The 15,348-nt window shown below is 46.2% G+C and overlaps 1 protein-coding gene across 2 annotated transcripts in view; it reads right to left on the bottom strand.

The window, feature by feature from the left end:
* Nucleotides 1-15,348, bottom strand: part of sptbn1 (spectrin, beta, non-erythrocytic 1) — a 111,936-nt gene that overhangs the window by 5,228 nt on the left and 91,360 nt on the right. For both annotated transcript variants that reach the window (XM_088934404.1, XM_088934405.1), the window contains 13 exons: nucleotides 13,969-14,232; nucleotides 12,888-13,112; nucleotides 11,817-11,906; nucleotides 11,408-11,686; nucleotides 10,773-10,903; nucleotides 9,622-9,826; nucleotides 8,213-8,587; nucleotides 6,663-6,907; nucleotides 5,918-6,056; nucleotides 5,392-5,476; nucleotides 4,596-4,792; nucleotides 4,030-4,139; nucleotides 3,231-3,294 (listed from right to left, as the gene is read on the bottom strand). In XM_088934404.1, the coding sequence (XP_088790530.1) occupies nucleotides 3,231-3,294; nucleotides 4,030-4,139; nucleotides 4,596-4,792; nucleotides 5,392-5,476; nucleotides 5,918-6,056; nucleotides 6,663-6,907; nucleotides 8,213-8,587; nucleotides 9,622-9,826; nucleotides 10,773-10,903; nucleotides 11,408-11,686; nucleotides 11,817-11,906; nucleotides 12,888-13,112; nucleotides 13,969-14,232 (2,409 nt within the window). The remainder of the gene's footprint in view (nucleotides 1-3,230; nucleotides 3,295-4,029; nucleotides 4,140-4,595; nucleotides 4,793-5,391; nucleotides 5,477-5,917; nucleotides 6,057-6,662; nucleotides 6,908-8,212; nucleotides 8,588-9,621; nucleotides 9,827-10,772; nucleotides 10,904-11,407; nucleotides 11,687-11,816; nucleotides 11,907-12,887; nucleotides 13,113-13,968; nucleotides 14,233-15,348) is intronic.

Genomic DNA, 15,348 nt, shown 5'->3' with positions numbered 1-15,348 from the left:
AGCCACTACTTCACACCATTCAGCAGTTTGCAAGAGACTGTAGTATTTTTAGACGTTTACGGATGAAAGTTCCCTGATGTAAAATAAGTTGCATGGGAACAGCCAGATGTAAGTACTTATTAATGACACTTACCCTGTGACAATATATTTTCAGACCTGTCAACTTTCAAAGTGAACGATTTAATAAGCTTGTTATCGTTAAATTGCATTTTTATCTCCACTGACAGTACCAATAGAAAAAAAAAATCAACTGGAATCCACCCACTAGATTCCTTGCTAACAGAACTCCATGTGTAAGGTTTTTAAACTGATCGTACTACATTACAAGAAAGGGACAGTACTGAAAGATTTTGGCCAGTTGGTTTTCAATTTTTTTAAGCTGACAAATCTGATCAATAACCTGAATGCCATTTAGTATTAGTCATTGATTATAATGGCAGCTCTCTACCAATAAAGATAAAGTTATTGTAATCACAGCTAGTTAAACACTTGCTCCTGATCTAGGCAAAGTGAGTTATCGCCAATAATGCCAAGCTACAGGTTGATTAAAATAAATTAAAAAAAAAATTACACAGCAAATGAAGTCAAACACTGCTTAACTGTCACTATGCTGCTGGCAGACTTAGTTATTTTACACTGGATTACTAAATAAAATAAGGCATATGCAATATACAGTATGTATAAACATGTATGGGACAGTTAAACCTCATGAAAAAACAAAGGTTAATCAAATTAAAATGAAAATTAGCAACAGTTTAATTACAAACATGCAAAACAGTGAAACTAATGGTGATGGACAATAAAAGACGAACAAAGTTATTTCAGGAAAGCAACACAGGTACAACGAGAACGGATATACAGCGAAACTGATTGCTATTAATTTATTTCTGTGCAAGTTACTTTTTTCAGTAAGTGAATGGTTCTCAAAATTATTAAAATGTGACTGAATACATGCAACAAAGCCTCTGGTGACACAGAAGGAAAAAAAAATAAACATTCACTGCAAGAATGCACAAAAAAACACATTTAAATGCAGATAAAACAAACGGAATTTAATGCTACGTATTACAGAAATGAACTGTAAAATAAAAATAACTGCATCAGAACTGAGCACCTAAAAACTTATTCTTGGCTCCATGGATTAAAAAAGTAGGAATGAACAGACACCAGCATTTTGGGATTTTGAAGTCAGCAAACGAGCTTGTCCCTTGTCTTAGTTTCTGCACTGCATCACAGCAGGCTAGGTTAGCTCTGTGGGCTCTCTGTTGCAGTTGCTGCTTAGAGAGTGATTTCAATTCCACCATTTTAATTCAGGCTCATTACTACCACTTAGGAAGCCTGGCCAAATACAAATCTGCATTCAGCATTATCAGTTTATTCTTTCTATTACAGTGATATAAAGGGCATTTGGCATCAATTGCATTGGCCCTAGATCCTCATTTTAGCTAAATCAATTCTATCCTCTCTGGAATAATAATTAAACAATTCTTTGGGAATTATCAAAGCACATGCATCTAGCTTCTGTTGAAATGATATTGTTGGGATGTGTTGTTCAACAGCTGGCTAATAAACATGCCCATCTCTATGCCAACATCATTTATCAGCTGTAAACTGCACAGCTGAATGAAAGGGAAAGAGGCAGCAGAGTTAGAGATCATCACCTGTAAACTCTGCTTGAGGGCTTGATAAGGCTTGATAAGGCTAAAAAGCAGCTCAAGCCTTGTTCTCGAATAGATTTTTGATGTCTTAAACTGGGGATCGTGTTCAACCACAGTCAAGTTTAACGGAGAGTCAAGTGACAGAGTAAATGCCAAAGATATGCAACACTAGAAATATCACACATATGAAACGTCTTCTCAATTTCTCAAGCACAACTTTCCTTTGTTCTTAGAAGCATTCTGTGAAATATTTAAATTTGAAGTTTGGAAGTAACATCAATATCAGTGTGAATTAAAAGATGTCTGAGGGAGCACAACCATTTCCACATGTTTAAACTGCTACTAAAAGGAAGGTCTAGAGACTTTCACTGCTGGACAGAAATCTGGAGCCAAAAATATGTTTCAGGTCTCACTGACGGTGATTTTGGTAACAATATATGCATATTTTTCAAATCAGTAATTTGTCATTCCACAAAAGGTGGTATTGAATTAAGTTACATCTGATTAAGCTTTCAGGAAAAGAGAAGAAGGACGAAAGAGACAAAAAACAAATGGAAGCAGAAGCAGCACATTTTCGTAGGTTTTACTGAGGTGAAGGGGTCTTTACAGACATTGCTGACAAACTAACCTTCCTACTCTGAATCACCACAAACATACAAAACAAAAAACTCCATCTAATTATACTTTAACACACCAAGAACAGAGATAAACACTTGGGAGTCAGATTTGTCAATATATACCTACAATGACTTTCTAGTGTGTGATGGTGCTGTACGAAATATACACCTTACCTAACCTACTGTAAAATACTGCATGTCTCAGGTCTCTCTGCTACGTGATGATGTTTAATTCAGGTAACAATATACACTGTATGTATATTTTCCATATTATATTCACACATTTAAATTCCTACAGGTTATTAAGATAAAAATTGAAGTGGATATGTGCTTAATTCATCATTAAATCATTGTTAATGCATCTGATTTCCTTGGCTGATTAAAGGCACGTGTGTTTTTTTGTGTCTCCTTCTTACACAATGGTTAAGGTCATCCAGAACATTTTGTGTTATAAATTAATACCTGTTAGGCCATAAAATACTTCTTCTAGATTGATTTAAGGCTGTGATTATCTTTCCTATAAAATATAGCAACTCTATGTCACAATAACTCTATTAACTGCATACTATTAACTATTAATAACATTAGCTTTCGATCCAGGCTATAGTGGATCATTTTCTTAACCAGGAGCTGCAAATGAAAACTGAGTTACTCTTTAGGGAAAGCATTTGCATTTTTTTAAATCCCTTTTATGCACAACACCACAACTAAAAGAGTGTGGGTTTTACAGGAGAGCGGCAGGCAGATCCCTGTGCTTTGCGAGAGAAGATCTGTGGAGGAGCAGGGGCAGGAAAGAGGGAGGGCTGGGGACTTGGAGCCGACAGGGAGACCCTGACAGACTGGCTAATGGACGGACAGGAAGGGGTCACAGTCCGGAGAGCCCCGCTCGCTCGCTGCCAGTCCGTCTGCTCTGAAAGCTTTTGTAGTTTTGGTAGGTTTGGGAGCGGTAACTAACCCGTGGAGACTCCTGGTCTGATGGCAGCCCGTTCTGAGAAACCTGCTCCCCTTCTTTTCCATCCCTGTGAAGACACAAGCAGGTAACCAAGAATATAACTGCCCGTTTTCTCTCACTATTAGGTTACAGTCTATAGTTAGGCCTCCAGAAAAACAAAGCAAGCTTTGCACTTGCCTTGGAATTGGAAGCAGGTGATTGGTTAGTTAAATATACCACCTGGGGATAAGACTCAAGTATTACTTTATTGAGTAAAATTATACTAATGGTATGGTCTCGTGCCCTGCCTTCTCACTGTATTGTTCTCTCTTAAGTTTCTCGAATTCCAGTACTTGCCTTTTTTAGGTCGTAAGCAAATGATATATTATTGCACTCAAGTATAAAATATTAAAAGGGTAATTCTATGCTTTGCTGTCTCCCATGAGTCCCCAGGAGGGGAGATCTGAAATCTCAGAACAGTTCTGCGCTCGGTCTGGGAGCTGTGGTTCTTTGGGAAACGACACACAGAAAACTCAGCACGTTGATGTGAGCAGGCCTTTCCAGAATCACACCGCGCAGACATCCTGTTTTCCACACAGGGCTTCCTCTCCTTCACTGTAAGCAGCTGCATCAGGCCCTGCAGGAGCACCAGGCCGTCAGGAACGCTTGTGTCTGGCTCCTGCTCTGTGCTGGGCAAGTCGTCACAGCAGGGTCCTCTCCAAAAGAGGGATGCTCACGGCAGGAACTGTCTGGCAGATCCACTACGCTGGGGCGCCCCGCACTGGGGAACTGGGGGCGGTGAACTCGGCGAGCAGCCCCTTACCACTGCTGAGCCGGCTCGGACTCCTGGGGAGCAGGCAGCGGCTCTGGGGATGGGGGTTTCCTCCTGCGTTCCTCCTCCTCCTGCTGTCTTCGCACCTCCAGCAACTCCAGCTGCAGAGACAGCGACGCGTTCATGTGCAGGGCGGCCAGACACACCAATAACGATCTCTTACACTTATATAGCGCTCTTCTGGACTCTCCACTCAAAATGCTTTACAGGTAATGGGGACCCCCTCCACCCCCACCAGTGTGCAGCCCCACCTGGATGATGTGATGGCAGCCATAGTGCGCCAGTGCACTCCCCACACACCAGCTCTCAGTGGGGAGGAGAGCAGAGTGATAAAGCCAGTTCATATGTGAGGCTTATTAGGAGGCCATGATTGGTAAAGGCCATTAGGAAACTCTTTTCAAGAAACATGCTGAGATTTTTAATGACCACAGAGAGTCAGGACCTCGGTTTTAAGTCTCTTCCGAAGGATGGTGTCCCCCATTACTGGGGCATTAGGAGCCACACAGACCGCAGGGTGAGCACCCCCTGCTGGCCCCAGCGGGCAGCCCGAGACGCACCGTGGTCAGGCGCTCCAGCGCGGAGAAGCGCTCCTCCCAGGTGGCAGCCGACTTCTCGAAGGCCTCGTGCCGCTTGATCAGCTTCTCCACCTCGTCCACGCTCTGGCCCATCTCCCGGCTGGACAGGTACGGCTCCTGGCCCAGCAGCCAGGCCTCCGCCACCCCCGCGTCCCGGGAGAACTGGTGCACTTCCAGAACTGCGGGACAAAGCACTGGTCAGCAGCGCCCCAGCGGTGCGGGAGACGGCCCTGACCACTTCACTGTTTCGAGCTCAAAGGAGGACAATAACGGAAACGTTTCCTGCCCATTACTGCACAGGAATTTCGACAAAACACACAAATTGTTCCTGATAGTTTTAGATACACTTTGAACAGTACAGAAGACTAAAGGCTCATGTGCAGAAGAATCCAATTTGATTCTCATGTACAGAATTCTACATGTATAAAATCATTTCTTGTGGAAATCTGTGAAGTCAGGTTGCTCTTCTTTTCACATGTCTCACACACGCTCACATTTAAAGCGTTTTTCAAAAGATGTAAAATCAAAATCAATCCAAAGATTGGAAAATTCCAAAAGATTGGAAAAATCAGTTAAAGATTCTTACAAAGCCACAAAACACTGTAGATGAGGTAATTCATTTACTACTGAATAGGTAAGAATCCATTCAGTCAGTTCAATGAATGCTGCTGCTGCTTTAGGAATTTGGAAAGAAATGATTTTGAATGAGTTGCTAAACACACTGAAAGGACAATGGAGAATTTCAGGCTAATAAATCAATGAATAAAAAAAAAAGTACTCAGTCTGAGCCACTCCCATCGGTCTTCCCACTTGTCAATCATGTCTTTCCTCTTGTCTGTCAGCTGTAGCAACTTCTCTTTGATCTGAAACAGGGAGACCAGGTTAGCAGCAGCTGGCTGTATCATCACAATCTCCACGTTTTAAGTTGAAATCTACAACTGTGGCATAGAATACAGCATGTCTGCACACCGATGATTTTGAAGAAACTTATATAGTTTTTTTTATTAGGTACTGTTATCTGCTTGCTGGGGTAGGCTCCAGACCCTTTACTGGATAATGCACTGAGAAGATGGATGGATTGATGTTATCTTTCTGTGAGTCCCTTGCATTATAACGTACAAAACAGCCAACTGCAAAACAGACGTCTAGAGACAGAGATTTTGATAATAAATGTAAACATAAAAAACAAAGTGTGCACTTAAACTAGTTATGTTAGAACTAAACTTCATCTGCTGGCAGCACACGCAAGAGCTCAGTTAGTCATCTGTAGTCATGGAGATCCTGACAGCAGCAATGGCCCCTACCTCTTCTGATGCGTAGTGTTTTCGTGCCAGGAGAGACTTGCCCAGCTCCACACAGGTAGTGAAGCTGTCATTACGGGCATCGATTTCAGCCTTTATTCCCTGGTGGTTGTTCATCAGTAACTCCACCGATGAAACATCCCTGCGAAGAAACGGAGATCAGGATTTGTTTTTTTACTCTATCACATTTGGTATCACCGATTGCTTCGTTTTTTTTTTTATGACCCGGTGATTTGCAAATTCCAGATGTTCAGATGGCCAGATGCAGGAAAGGGGTTCAATAACCAGCACTTGCATATCCATTTTCATGAGTGTCACCGAATCCCCCTTTTGCGATGACAGAATGTATGAAGTGCATCAGTTCGTTAATCTATACCTTGTTGATTTGTTTCAGATTTACTGAAGAGTCAGTCATCCCCGCAAATGAAGGATCACAAGTCCTATTCAATTAACTAGCTCAAGATGTGGGGGGGATAATGCTTCTGTATCTGCAGATCACCATGGGATGATCTGTTTTCTAACATTCTGCCACCTCCACAGTATGCGGATCTTTTTTCTGAACGATCACCTACATCAAGCACTTCATGGCCCACATGTCCAAGCTATTGGGCAGTGGTTTGTAAGTGTCTCTAGTGCTTTGGTGTGGTGGCATGGGATTTGTACTGTGGGTGTGTCAAGTTTCCATCAGTGAGATAAAGGCCAGTACCACCAGGTACGCAGACAGGTGCGGACGCCCCTCCCCCTCTACCTGGGCTTCTCCTGTGCCTCGATGAGGCGGATAACATCCTCCATCCAGAGCATGAGGTCCCGCACCATGCTGAAGAACCGGAACTTGTCCCCGGTGTCCAGCAGCCGCACCCTTCGCCCCTCGCAAGCGTCCAGCAGGGCCTTCCAGGCCTCCAGGACCTCATTCTCTCTCTTCTGTATGTCATCGGCCTTGTCCCCTGCATAGGCTGACTGGAGACGGGCAGCGTCCTCTTGTAACTGCCTCACCTGCAAACCAAACAGTCCCACGGAGCAGGGATCAGTCAGAGATCATCATCACAGACAGTCCCACTGAGCAGAGATCAGTCAGAGATCATCATCACAGACTGTCCCACTGAGCAGAGATCACTAAGAGATCATCATTACAGATAGTCACACTGAGCAGAGATCAGTCAGAGATCATCATCACAGACACTCCCACTGAGCAGAGATCAGAGATCATCATCACAGACACTCCCACTGAGCAGAGATCACTAAGAGATCATCATTACAGATAGTCACACTGAGCAGAGATCAGTCAGAGATCATCATCACAGACTGTCCCACTGAGCAGAGATCACTAAGAGATCATCATTACAGATAGTCACACTGAGCAGAGATCAGTCAGAGATCATCATCACAGACACTCCCACTGAGCAGAGATCAGAGATCATCATCACAGACACTCCAACTGAGCAGAGATCACTAAGAGATCATCATTACAGATAGTCACACTGAGCAGAGATCAGTCAGAGATCATCATCACAGACACTCCCACTGAGCAGAGATCACTAAGAGATCATCATCACAGACACTCTAATGGAGCAGAGATCACTAAGAGATCATCATCATAGATACTCCCACTGAGCAGGGATCAGTTAGAGATCAACATCACAGACACCCCCACGGAGCAGAGATCAGTTACAGATCTTAACAAATATTCATATTGAGCAGGAATCAGTTAGAGATCAAGATCATTAGAGATAATCCTCTTACCAGCGAGTCTGATTTTACCTTGGCTACAGCTACATACAGTAAGCAGCATTGAGATGAAAAATTTCAGATTTCTCAAATGCTTGTGTAATGGCTACACAAGCCAACATCAAACAAGCCAAAAGGAAGTTCAGTGATGTTACTGAAATCTGGAATGGAATTTGCTCTCCATGCTTTATAATCCAAATTAGATTCAGTAAAAGCGAACATATAACCTGAATTTTTTATTTTTCATGATATGGAACTCACTTTCTACACTTCCTTTCGGTCCAACCAGTCTGTGCCGGTCTACACTTACTTAGTTTCTATTTTGTTAATGGAGTCTTTGGATGAAGTTCATTTTAACAAACACTCCCATGCCTACAGAACCAGTTAAAACAAAGGTCTGAAAAGCAACGGGATGGAAGACTCTGTCTATGTCTTTCCTAGAATCTATTAAAATAAAACATACTCATTGAAACCTTGAAGCCTACTGTTTCCAGCAGATGTACAGAAAGCCCTTGTGGCAGGCTGGCTCGTACAAGCACTCTGCTGCCCCCTGCTGGCCCTGCGGGGACGCACCTGTGTGCCCAGGGCCTGGATGTCGTGCTCGAAGGTGGTGTGCATCCTCTGCAGCGTCTCCACCGTGTTCTGGTCCCGGCCCAGCTCCTCGGGCAGCTTCTTGTGTTTGTCCAGGATGCGGCCCAGGATCTCCTTGGCGTCGTGGTAGAACTTGTGCAGCTCGTAGGAGGCGGCCAGGATCTGCGTGCGCGTGTCGATGAGCTCCAGCAGGTCGGCCCAGGCCTCGTTCAGCCCGTCCTTCCACTCGGCGATGGTGGCGGCGTCGGAGTGGCCCGAGTTGATCAGCTCGTCGGCCATCTGGTTGACGGCGTCTACCCGCTCCTGGCCGATGTTGCCCGTGTCGCGGGCAAACTCGCGGAAACGCTCCTGCAGCATCTGCGAGACGGAGGCGGAGGATGACTCTGAACCACAGCAGGCACAGTCTCAAGAACAATAAGAATTCCTTATACTTATACATGGCATTTTACAGGTAATGGGGATGCCCTCCACCACCACCACCAGTGTGCAGCCCCACCTGGATGATGTGACGGCAGCCATAGTGCACCAGTACACTCCCCACACACCAGCTCTCAGTGAGGAGGAGAGCAGAGTGATGAAGCCAGTTCAGAGATGGGGATTATGAGGAGACCATGACTGGTAAAGACCAGGGGGAAATTTGGCCAGGACACCAGGGTTTACACGCCTGTTCTTAGGGGTCATTTTTTAAAACTAATGACCACAGAGAGTCAGGGCCTAGGTTTTACGTCTCATCCGAAGAACGGCGCCTTTCCACGGTACAGTGTCTCGGCCACTATACTGGGGCATTAGGACCCACACAGACCACGGGGTGAGCGCCCCCTACTGGCCTCGTTAACACCTCTTCCAGCAGCAGCCTTAGTTTTCCCCAGGAGGTCTCCCATCCAGGTACTGGCCAGGCTCACGCCTGCTGAGCTCCAGTGGGGCTGCCAGGTGTGAGCTGCTGGGTGATATAGCCCCTGGCATCAGTTTCCAAAACCCAGGCCGTCCACTGTGAACTCACCATATCGACTACACACACAAAAGGAGTGTGGATATTTTCTATACTACACTTAACGGCCTGCTTTAAAGCTTTAACATAAGAAAAATAAAACATTAAATTAACATTAACAGCCCAATCACCTTTATAAAGGTTATTTTATAATTATCTGGCAGACAACATATTAATCACATCATTACTATTTGGATCTGGTTTAACGAAATGGATATATTGACAAGCTTTTTTGCTAGACTGCAGGTTAGCCACGCTGTCAATTTGACCCGGCCCCCAGGTGGAGTATGCAGCTTGAGCACAAGCTACGCTTTCTTACTGAAACGCTGTTTCTGCTGCAGAATCAGACGGCGTGAGGGAAAAGGGAGCCCGCGGGCCCACGCCGGGCCGGGCGCTGAATTACCGTGACGTGCTCGTAGTCCTGCCCCAGCTCGTGCGAGCCGGCCACCACCTCGCGCTCGGCGATCCACTGCTCCAGGTCGTCCACCTCGCGGTTGAGCTGGAACAGCCGGTACCTCTCGTCCAGCTTGCCCCTCCTCTCCTCGGACAGGTCCTTCAGGCCCGCGTACAGCTTGTCCACCTGCGACTGCCGCATGCTGATCCTCTCGCTGCAGGGGGAGGTGGCACAGGGTTGGAATGGGGGACCCGAGCAATTTGGAAGACGCAAAGCGCACAAAACCATGAGCGCGGCACCCCTCATTTCCTCTTCTACCCAGACATCCAGAGTCTCACTGCCTTTTTCCAAATGATGCAACTTGAGACGAAAGTTCCCAGTCCTGGAGCTTGAAGGCCACACACCTGCTGGCTTGTATTAATCACCGAAGCCTTAATTCCATTAACACGCTGCGCGAGTGGAATATTTTGCAGGACGTTTTTCACGCTCACAAATTTAGGATTTTATCTCACTTAGGATGTGCAATAGTTAAGAGTCAAGCTCTCCATGCCACATGCCTCTTCAGCACGTGTGAGAAATGAGCAGTTCAATCTCACCCTATTATTAAGTCAATTAAAGCCTCAACAGTGTAACTGAGAGCTTGGCTGGAACAGAAGGCAGCAGGCTTGTAGGGCTCCAGGACCAGGGCTGGGAACCTTCTGAGCTCTGGATTCCAGATGAGTTTCAATAGGTTTCTTGGTTCATTAAGTTACTAACTAGATGAACAAGGTTCCCCTTAGTCTGTGACTCTTTATTAGATCAGAGCAATGGCTGTAGCACCTTTGCCTCCTCACTGCATGTCCCCATGCCCATCACTCTCTGAGTAATCGCCTCCAAAGCCAGGATCTTTCTACTGTAATAGAGGATAATCCACTCAAGAGCCGAACCCGTGAGCAGGATGGCCATGCCAACAGCATGGGATCGCTCATGCATTCGTGTCCCAGATTCACCAAAACCCAGCCAGTCCTACATGCATGCTCTTGGCACAGGCAACACACTTTTTAAAAGTTCATCTTGCCGTGAAGGACTATATGCGCTGAGCAGGAAACCCGCTGGGTGGCGATGCCCAGGTGAATGGGGGTGTGAGAGTTTGCACATGGGTGTCCCTGTGGGCTCCTGACCTCTCGGGGTGGCCCACAGCCACCAGGGCCCGGCTGGTCTTGGACAGCTGGTGCACTGTCTCGGCGTAGTCCTCCACCGCCTGCTCCAGGATCTGGTGCTTCTTCAGCATGGCCACCGCACTCTGCTCGTCCTGAGAGACGGAGCAGGGAGGGCGAGTGAGACAATGAGACAGCAAGACAAGCCGTTTCCCGTTTTCTTCTTGAAAGAATTAATGACAAAGAAGCACGTTCTCCAAAGCTGCAGGCTACTCGCATTCGATATAGCACCTGGGATCTGTTTCCCAAACCCAGGCCGTCCACAGTAAACTCACCGTCCTGACTGGAGAAACAAAAGGAGTGTGGATATTTTCTGTACTACACTTAACGGTCTGCTTTAACATGAGAAAAATAAAATTGAGTTGACGTAAACAGCCCAATCACACGTTGTCTTTGGTTCTGTAAAGGTTATTTTCTAATCAGACAACATATTAATCACATTATTACTATTTGTAGCTGCTTCAGCGAGATGGCTATATTGCCAATATTGACGATGGCTATATTGACCCGTCACTTGCATTCGTCTTTGAGCGTGTGGACAAAATGGCCACCGCCGCCGCCAACGAACCCCGCCGCCTCTTCTCCCAGGCAGCGCCTACCTTGGCCTTCTCCTCCGACATCATGTAGAGCTCCTGCTCGCTCATCCAGGCCTCGGCCTCGGCCGCGTCGAAGTAGTACTGCTGGGCCTTGTGCGCCTCCTCCAGGCGGCTGTGCCGCTTCTCCGTCTCCTCGATCATGAGGCCCCAGAGCTGCTGCAGGTCGGCCAGCCGCTGGCGGATGGCCTCGGCGTTGGGGCTGCTGTCCGTCAGGATGTTCTGGCTCCGCTCGAAGATGTCGTCGATGCGCGGCTGGTGACCCTGGATCTCCTTCTGGAGCGTCTGCGCATCGCAAGGGAAAGCGCCACAGGCCGCTGTTACTCCTCCTTGCCGTACGGGACACGCCACTCTACGACCGTCCAGCAATGAAACAGATCCCCGGTCTTTCAGACGGTCACTTTGATCCTCTTACCTGGTTTTTCTTGATGAGTAACTGGACAGTCTGTAAGTTATGCCCGTGGTCTGTGGAAGTTGCAAGTGGCATTCTTTCTTCAACCCAGAGCTAAAAACACAGAATAAGACTGTTAATGCTCATTTCGAAAAGTGCAGAAAAGCACAAGAAAAAACATTGTGGCCGCAAATTGCAGGGCTTGAGTTTGGTCGACTGACAACCCATTTCTGAGTTAAATATCTTCCCATTCGAGCTTGACAATTAATATTATCCCCAAAATGGCTCGTTCGATCCTCTGAACACAGTGTCCAAAAGCGCTGACACAGGAGGGGAAAATACATTTTTCCTATCAATAAGAGGATGTTTCTTTACTGAAACTTAATGGAAGAGTGCAGTGCATTATTTGCAATAATGTCGACAGAATGAAAGAAATATTCCATTCAGCATGGTTTAGGCCTATGTCACATACTGCGCCCATAATATACGATTCATATCTCAAATTACAGAGGGTAAAGTGGAGCCATTAGAACACCTATGTTTTATTCACACCTAGAACAACACAAAATAAAATAAATTTGTCTACAATACAGCGTGGATAGGACATATCATGCAGGTAACATACTGCAATACTGCAAGTTGCTCATGACAGGAATAGCTACACTTGAAAACATTACACTGTCAAAAAGTCCAGTTTTAACACAGTGAACAATGTTCCTCTAAATTCACTTGCCAGCAACAGCTGAAAATGAGGAAAAAAAGGCATTTTAAGATATTAAGGCAAAAAAGATGAAGGGCTTTTCTTTGTTATATACATCAAAGTGCAGTATGTCAACATGCTGAAATGATCTCTGCTGTCACAGCTATAAAAAAAGTGAAGCAACAAGAGCCCCCTCATCTCAATGCAGTGAAAGCCACTCGGAACATAGAACCGAAAGCAGACAGAACTGCCTTGTGGCAGACCTCAGCCCGGTCCAGTCTGATAGAACAGTACTGGGCAGAACAAGGTGCGGAGGCCCGGCCTGCTCAGGGCTGGGGAGACGGGGTGGGTGAGGTCAAAGGGCAAGACATGACCTGCCGAGTGCCGATACTCACAATCTCATCCTCCACGTCTCTGTTGAACTGATGGATCTCCTTGGAGGCCATGAGGTTGCTCTTCCTCTTGAGGAGGGGCTCCAGCAGCTCCTGGAACTTCTTCTCTACCACCTGCCGGCGGCCGTCCACCTCGTCCGTGTCCTTCCCTTCCTGGCTCAGGGCCTGGGCCTGGCTGCGCAGCTCCTCCACCTCCTTCTTGCGCACCTCCACCTGGTTCTCCAGCATCTATGGGGGGAGAGGGGGGCTGCTCAGGTAACCACATGCACACGGAGAAAGGGGAATCTCTGGCGTCTGCAGCAGAGAGGTGGCAGGCTAGCACAGACACAGCGCCTTCCACCCCAACTTCAAAGGAGAGCAATTACGTAACCAGAGGGGGGAGGGGGGGTTATGTAACTGCCAGTTGATTTGTTCATCAGAGCTTTGTGCCCCTGTGTGCATCCTCACACTCTAGGAAACGAGCAAGCAGTGACACTAGGATCTCTGATCTCGAGTGCGTGTCTGAATACAACTTCCAATAACACCACCCTGCATCTACCAGAAAGAACACATTTAAACACCAGCACTTTCAAAATGTATAATTCTGAAAAGCTACATTTTTAAAACAGCTTCATTTTACTACTACACAAGGACTGTGAGCAAATCAAGGTAAGATCAGGAAGAACTGTTTTGATAAATGTTTAGAGTCAAACAGCCAGTATTAATTTCTCTCTTCTCTCAGGCCTTTAAATCCCAGGCCATATTTGTTCCTAATTTAAAAGACGCATTAACAATTGTGACTTTCACGGTCTAGCGGCCAGACCATACATCAACAACTGCTGCAGGGTGACCTACAGTATTTCTCAAGGTGAAAGAACAAAGAGCTTTGGCAACTTGCTCAGGATGACACACCATTAAACAGTGGAAGAGGCTGGATGTGAACTGGCTGCCTCCTGGTTAACAAGGCCTCCGTCTCACCCACTGGACCACCAGGCCTCTGACTGAAGCACACAGAGCTCCACAGCAGAAGGGTTTACAAAGCGCAGCTACTCCGAGAAGAAGCCCGTGTTCCCGTTTCGGTCCCAGGGAAAGGAATGTATCCCACCTGCTGTTTCTTCAGCAGGATGCTGACGCTGGTCAGGTCTTTGCCATAGTCATCAGACTGGATCTGCCCCTCCAGGTTCATCAGCCACTTGTCCAGGTCGGCGCAGCTCTGAGTGAACAGCTCTGCCTTGTTGGCGTCAAAGAGACACTGGGCCTTGGTCTGCGTTGTGGACTCCAGCTCCTCCCACATCGTGTGAAGCGCTGACAGCTTCTCCTTCACAACTTCCTCGGTCTCTGGCTTCTCTGCCACCAGCTGCATCCCATCCTGCAACAAAGACTGCTGGTCAGACACACCATGGCCTCCGGCACATAGAACTGCCACAGTCAGGAGCTGCCTGCACAAGCACGCGTTTTGTGACTGCTGGTGAGCCCTGTTCACAGATCTCTCACCACCCCGTTTGGGCTGCAGCTTGTGTTTTTCCTAAAAAGAAATAAAACGGGGGATTTGAGGTCTCCCAGTAGGGACATTTTGCCACAAAAGGGAAGTTTTTTGCCTTTTTACAGAATGGTGCCATTAACTTCACATAGAAGACAACACTTAGCACCTCAGCTACACCATAGCTTCGTTAGCTTCATCTTACTTCCAGCAGTGCTTACAGTATATACTCGGTCCCTACATAGAATAATACAATTAAAGTTGGGCAGAAAAAGAGGTACCTCAGATCATAACAGCACGCAACTATCTTGAGTCCATTTAATTGTGATCTTATCTTACAAGGGAGAAAAGGGCATAGAGAACAGTGTTTCTTGTTTGGTAAAAGGACATACCCTGGCACTAACTGCTCCTATGACTTCTTACTATTGTACTTCTGGCATGCTGTCTGACCCCCAGGTGCCCACCCTAACGGACGTGACTGGTGAAGCAAGGGTCTGACTACGGTCAGCAGCACAACCAGCCTATGGCTTACAGCGGGGTCTGTGACACCGATCAGCATCCCAGTTCCTTCAGCACAGCCAGCAGGTTCAATTCCACTGTACAATTTATGAGTTTGTAAAAGGCATTGTAAGAAGTGATAGAATGATAGATATGCTGCCAAAATGGAGTCAGACACCGTAATAGACGGATACAGGCGTTAATTTTATCTGTTTTGGCAACACTGTACAGTAATTAATCGGTTCTGCGCTTTGAATTTTACAGGAAGTCAGACAAGTGAACAGAATAACAGTTCAACCAACAGAAACAAACATTGTCTTTTTAATATGATTTATAGGCACTGAGAATCATATTAAAAAGATGTAGATGAAGATGATGATGAGGATATTGATCCATCCATTATCAGACACTTATTATATAAAACTATCAATGTCACCAAATAGATGAAGTGCATCAAATATTCCTGAATGATAGTGAAAATATCACTACTATGTAATGGCTAACAGT

The sequence above is a fragment of the Atractosteus spatula genome, chromosome 15 (genome assembly GCF_055471065.1).
Source record: "Atractosteus spatula isolate fAtrSpa1 chromosome 15, fAtrSpa1.hap1, whole genome shotgun sequence".
In the NCBI taxonomy this organism is placed as follows: domain Eukaryota; kingdom Metazoa; phylum Chordata; class Actinopteri; order Semionotiformes; family Lepisosteidae; genus Atractosteus; species Atractosteus spatula.
Note: the sequence above shows the minus strand (reverse complement) of the source record. Positions and strands in the feature narration are given on the sequence as shown.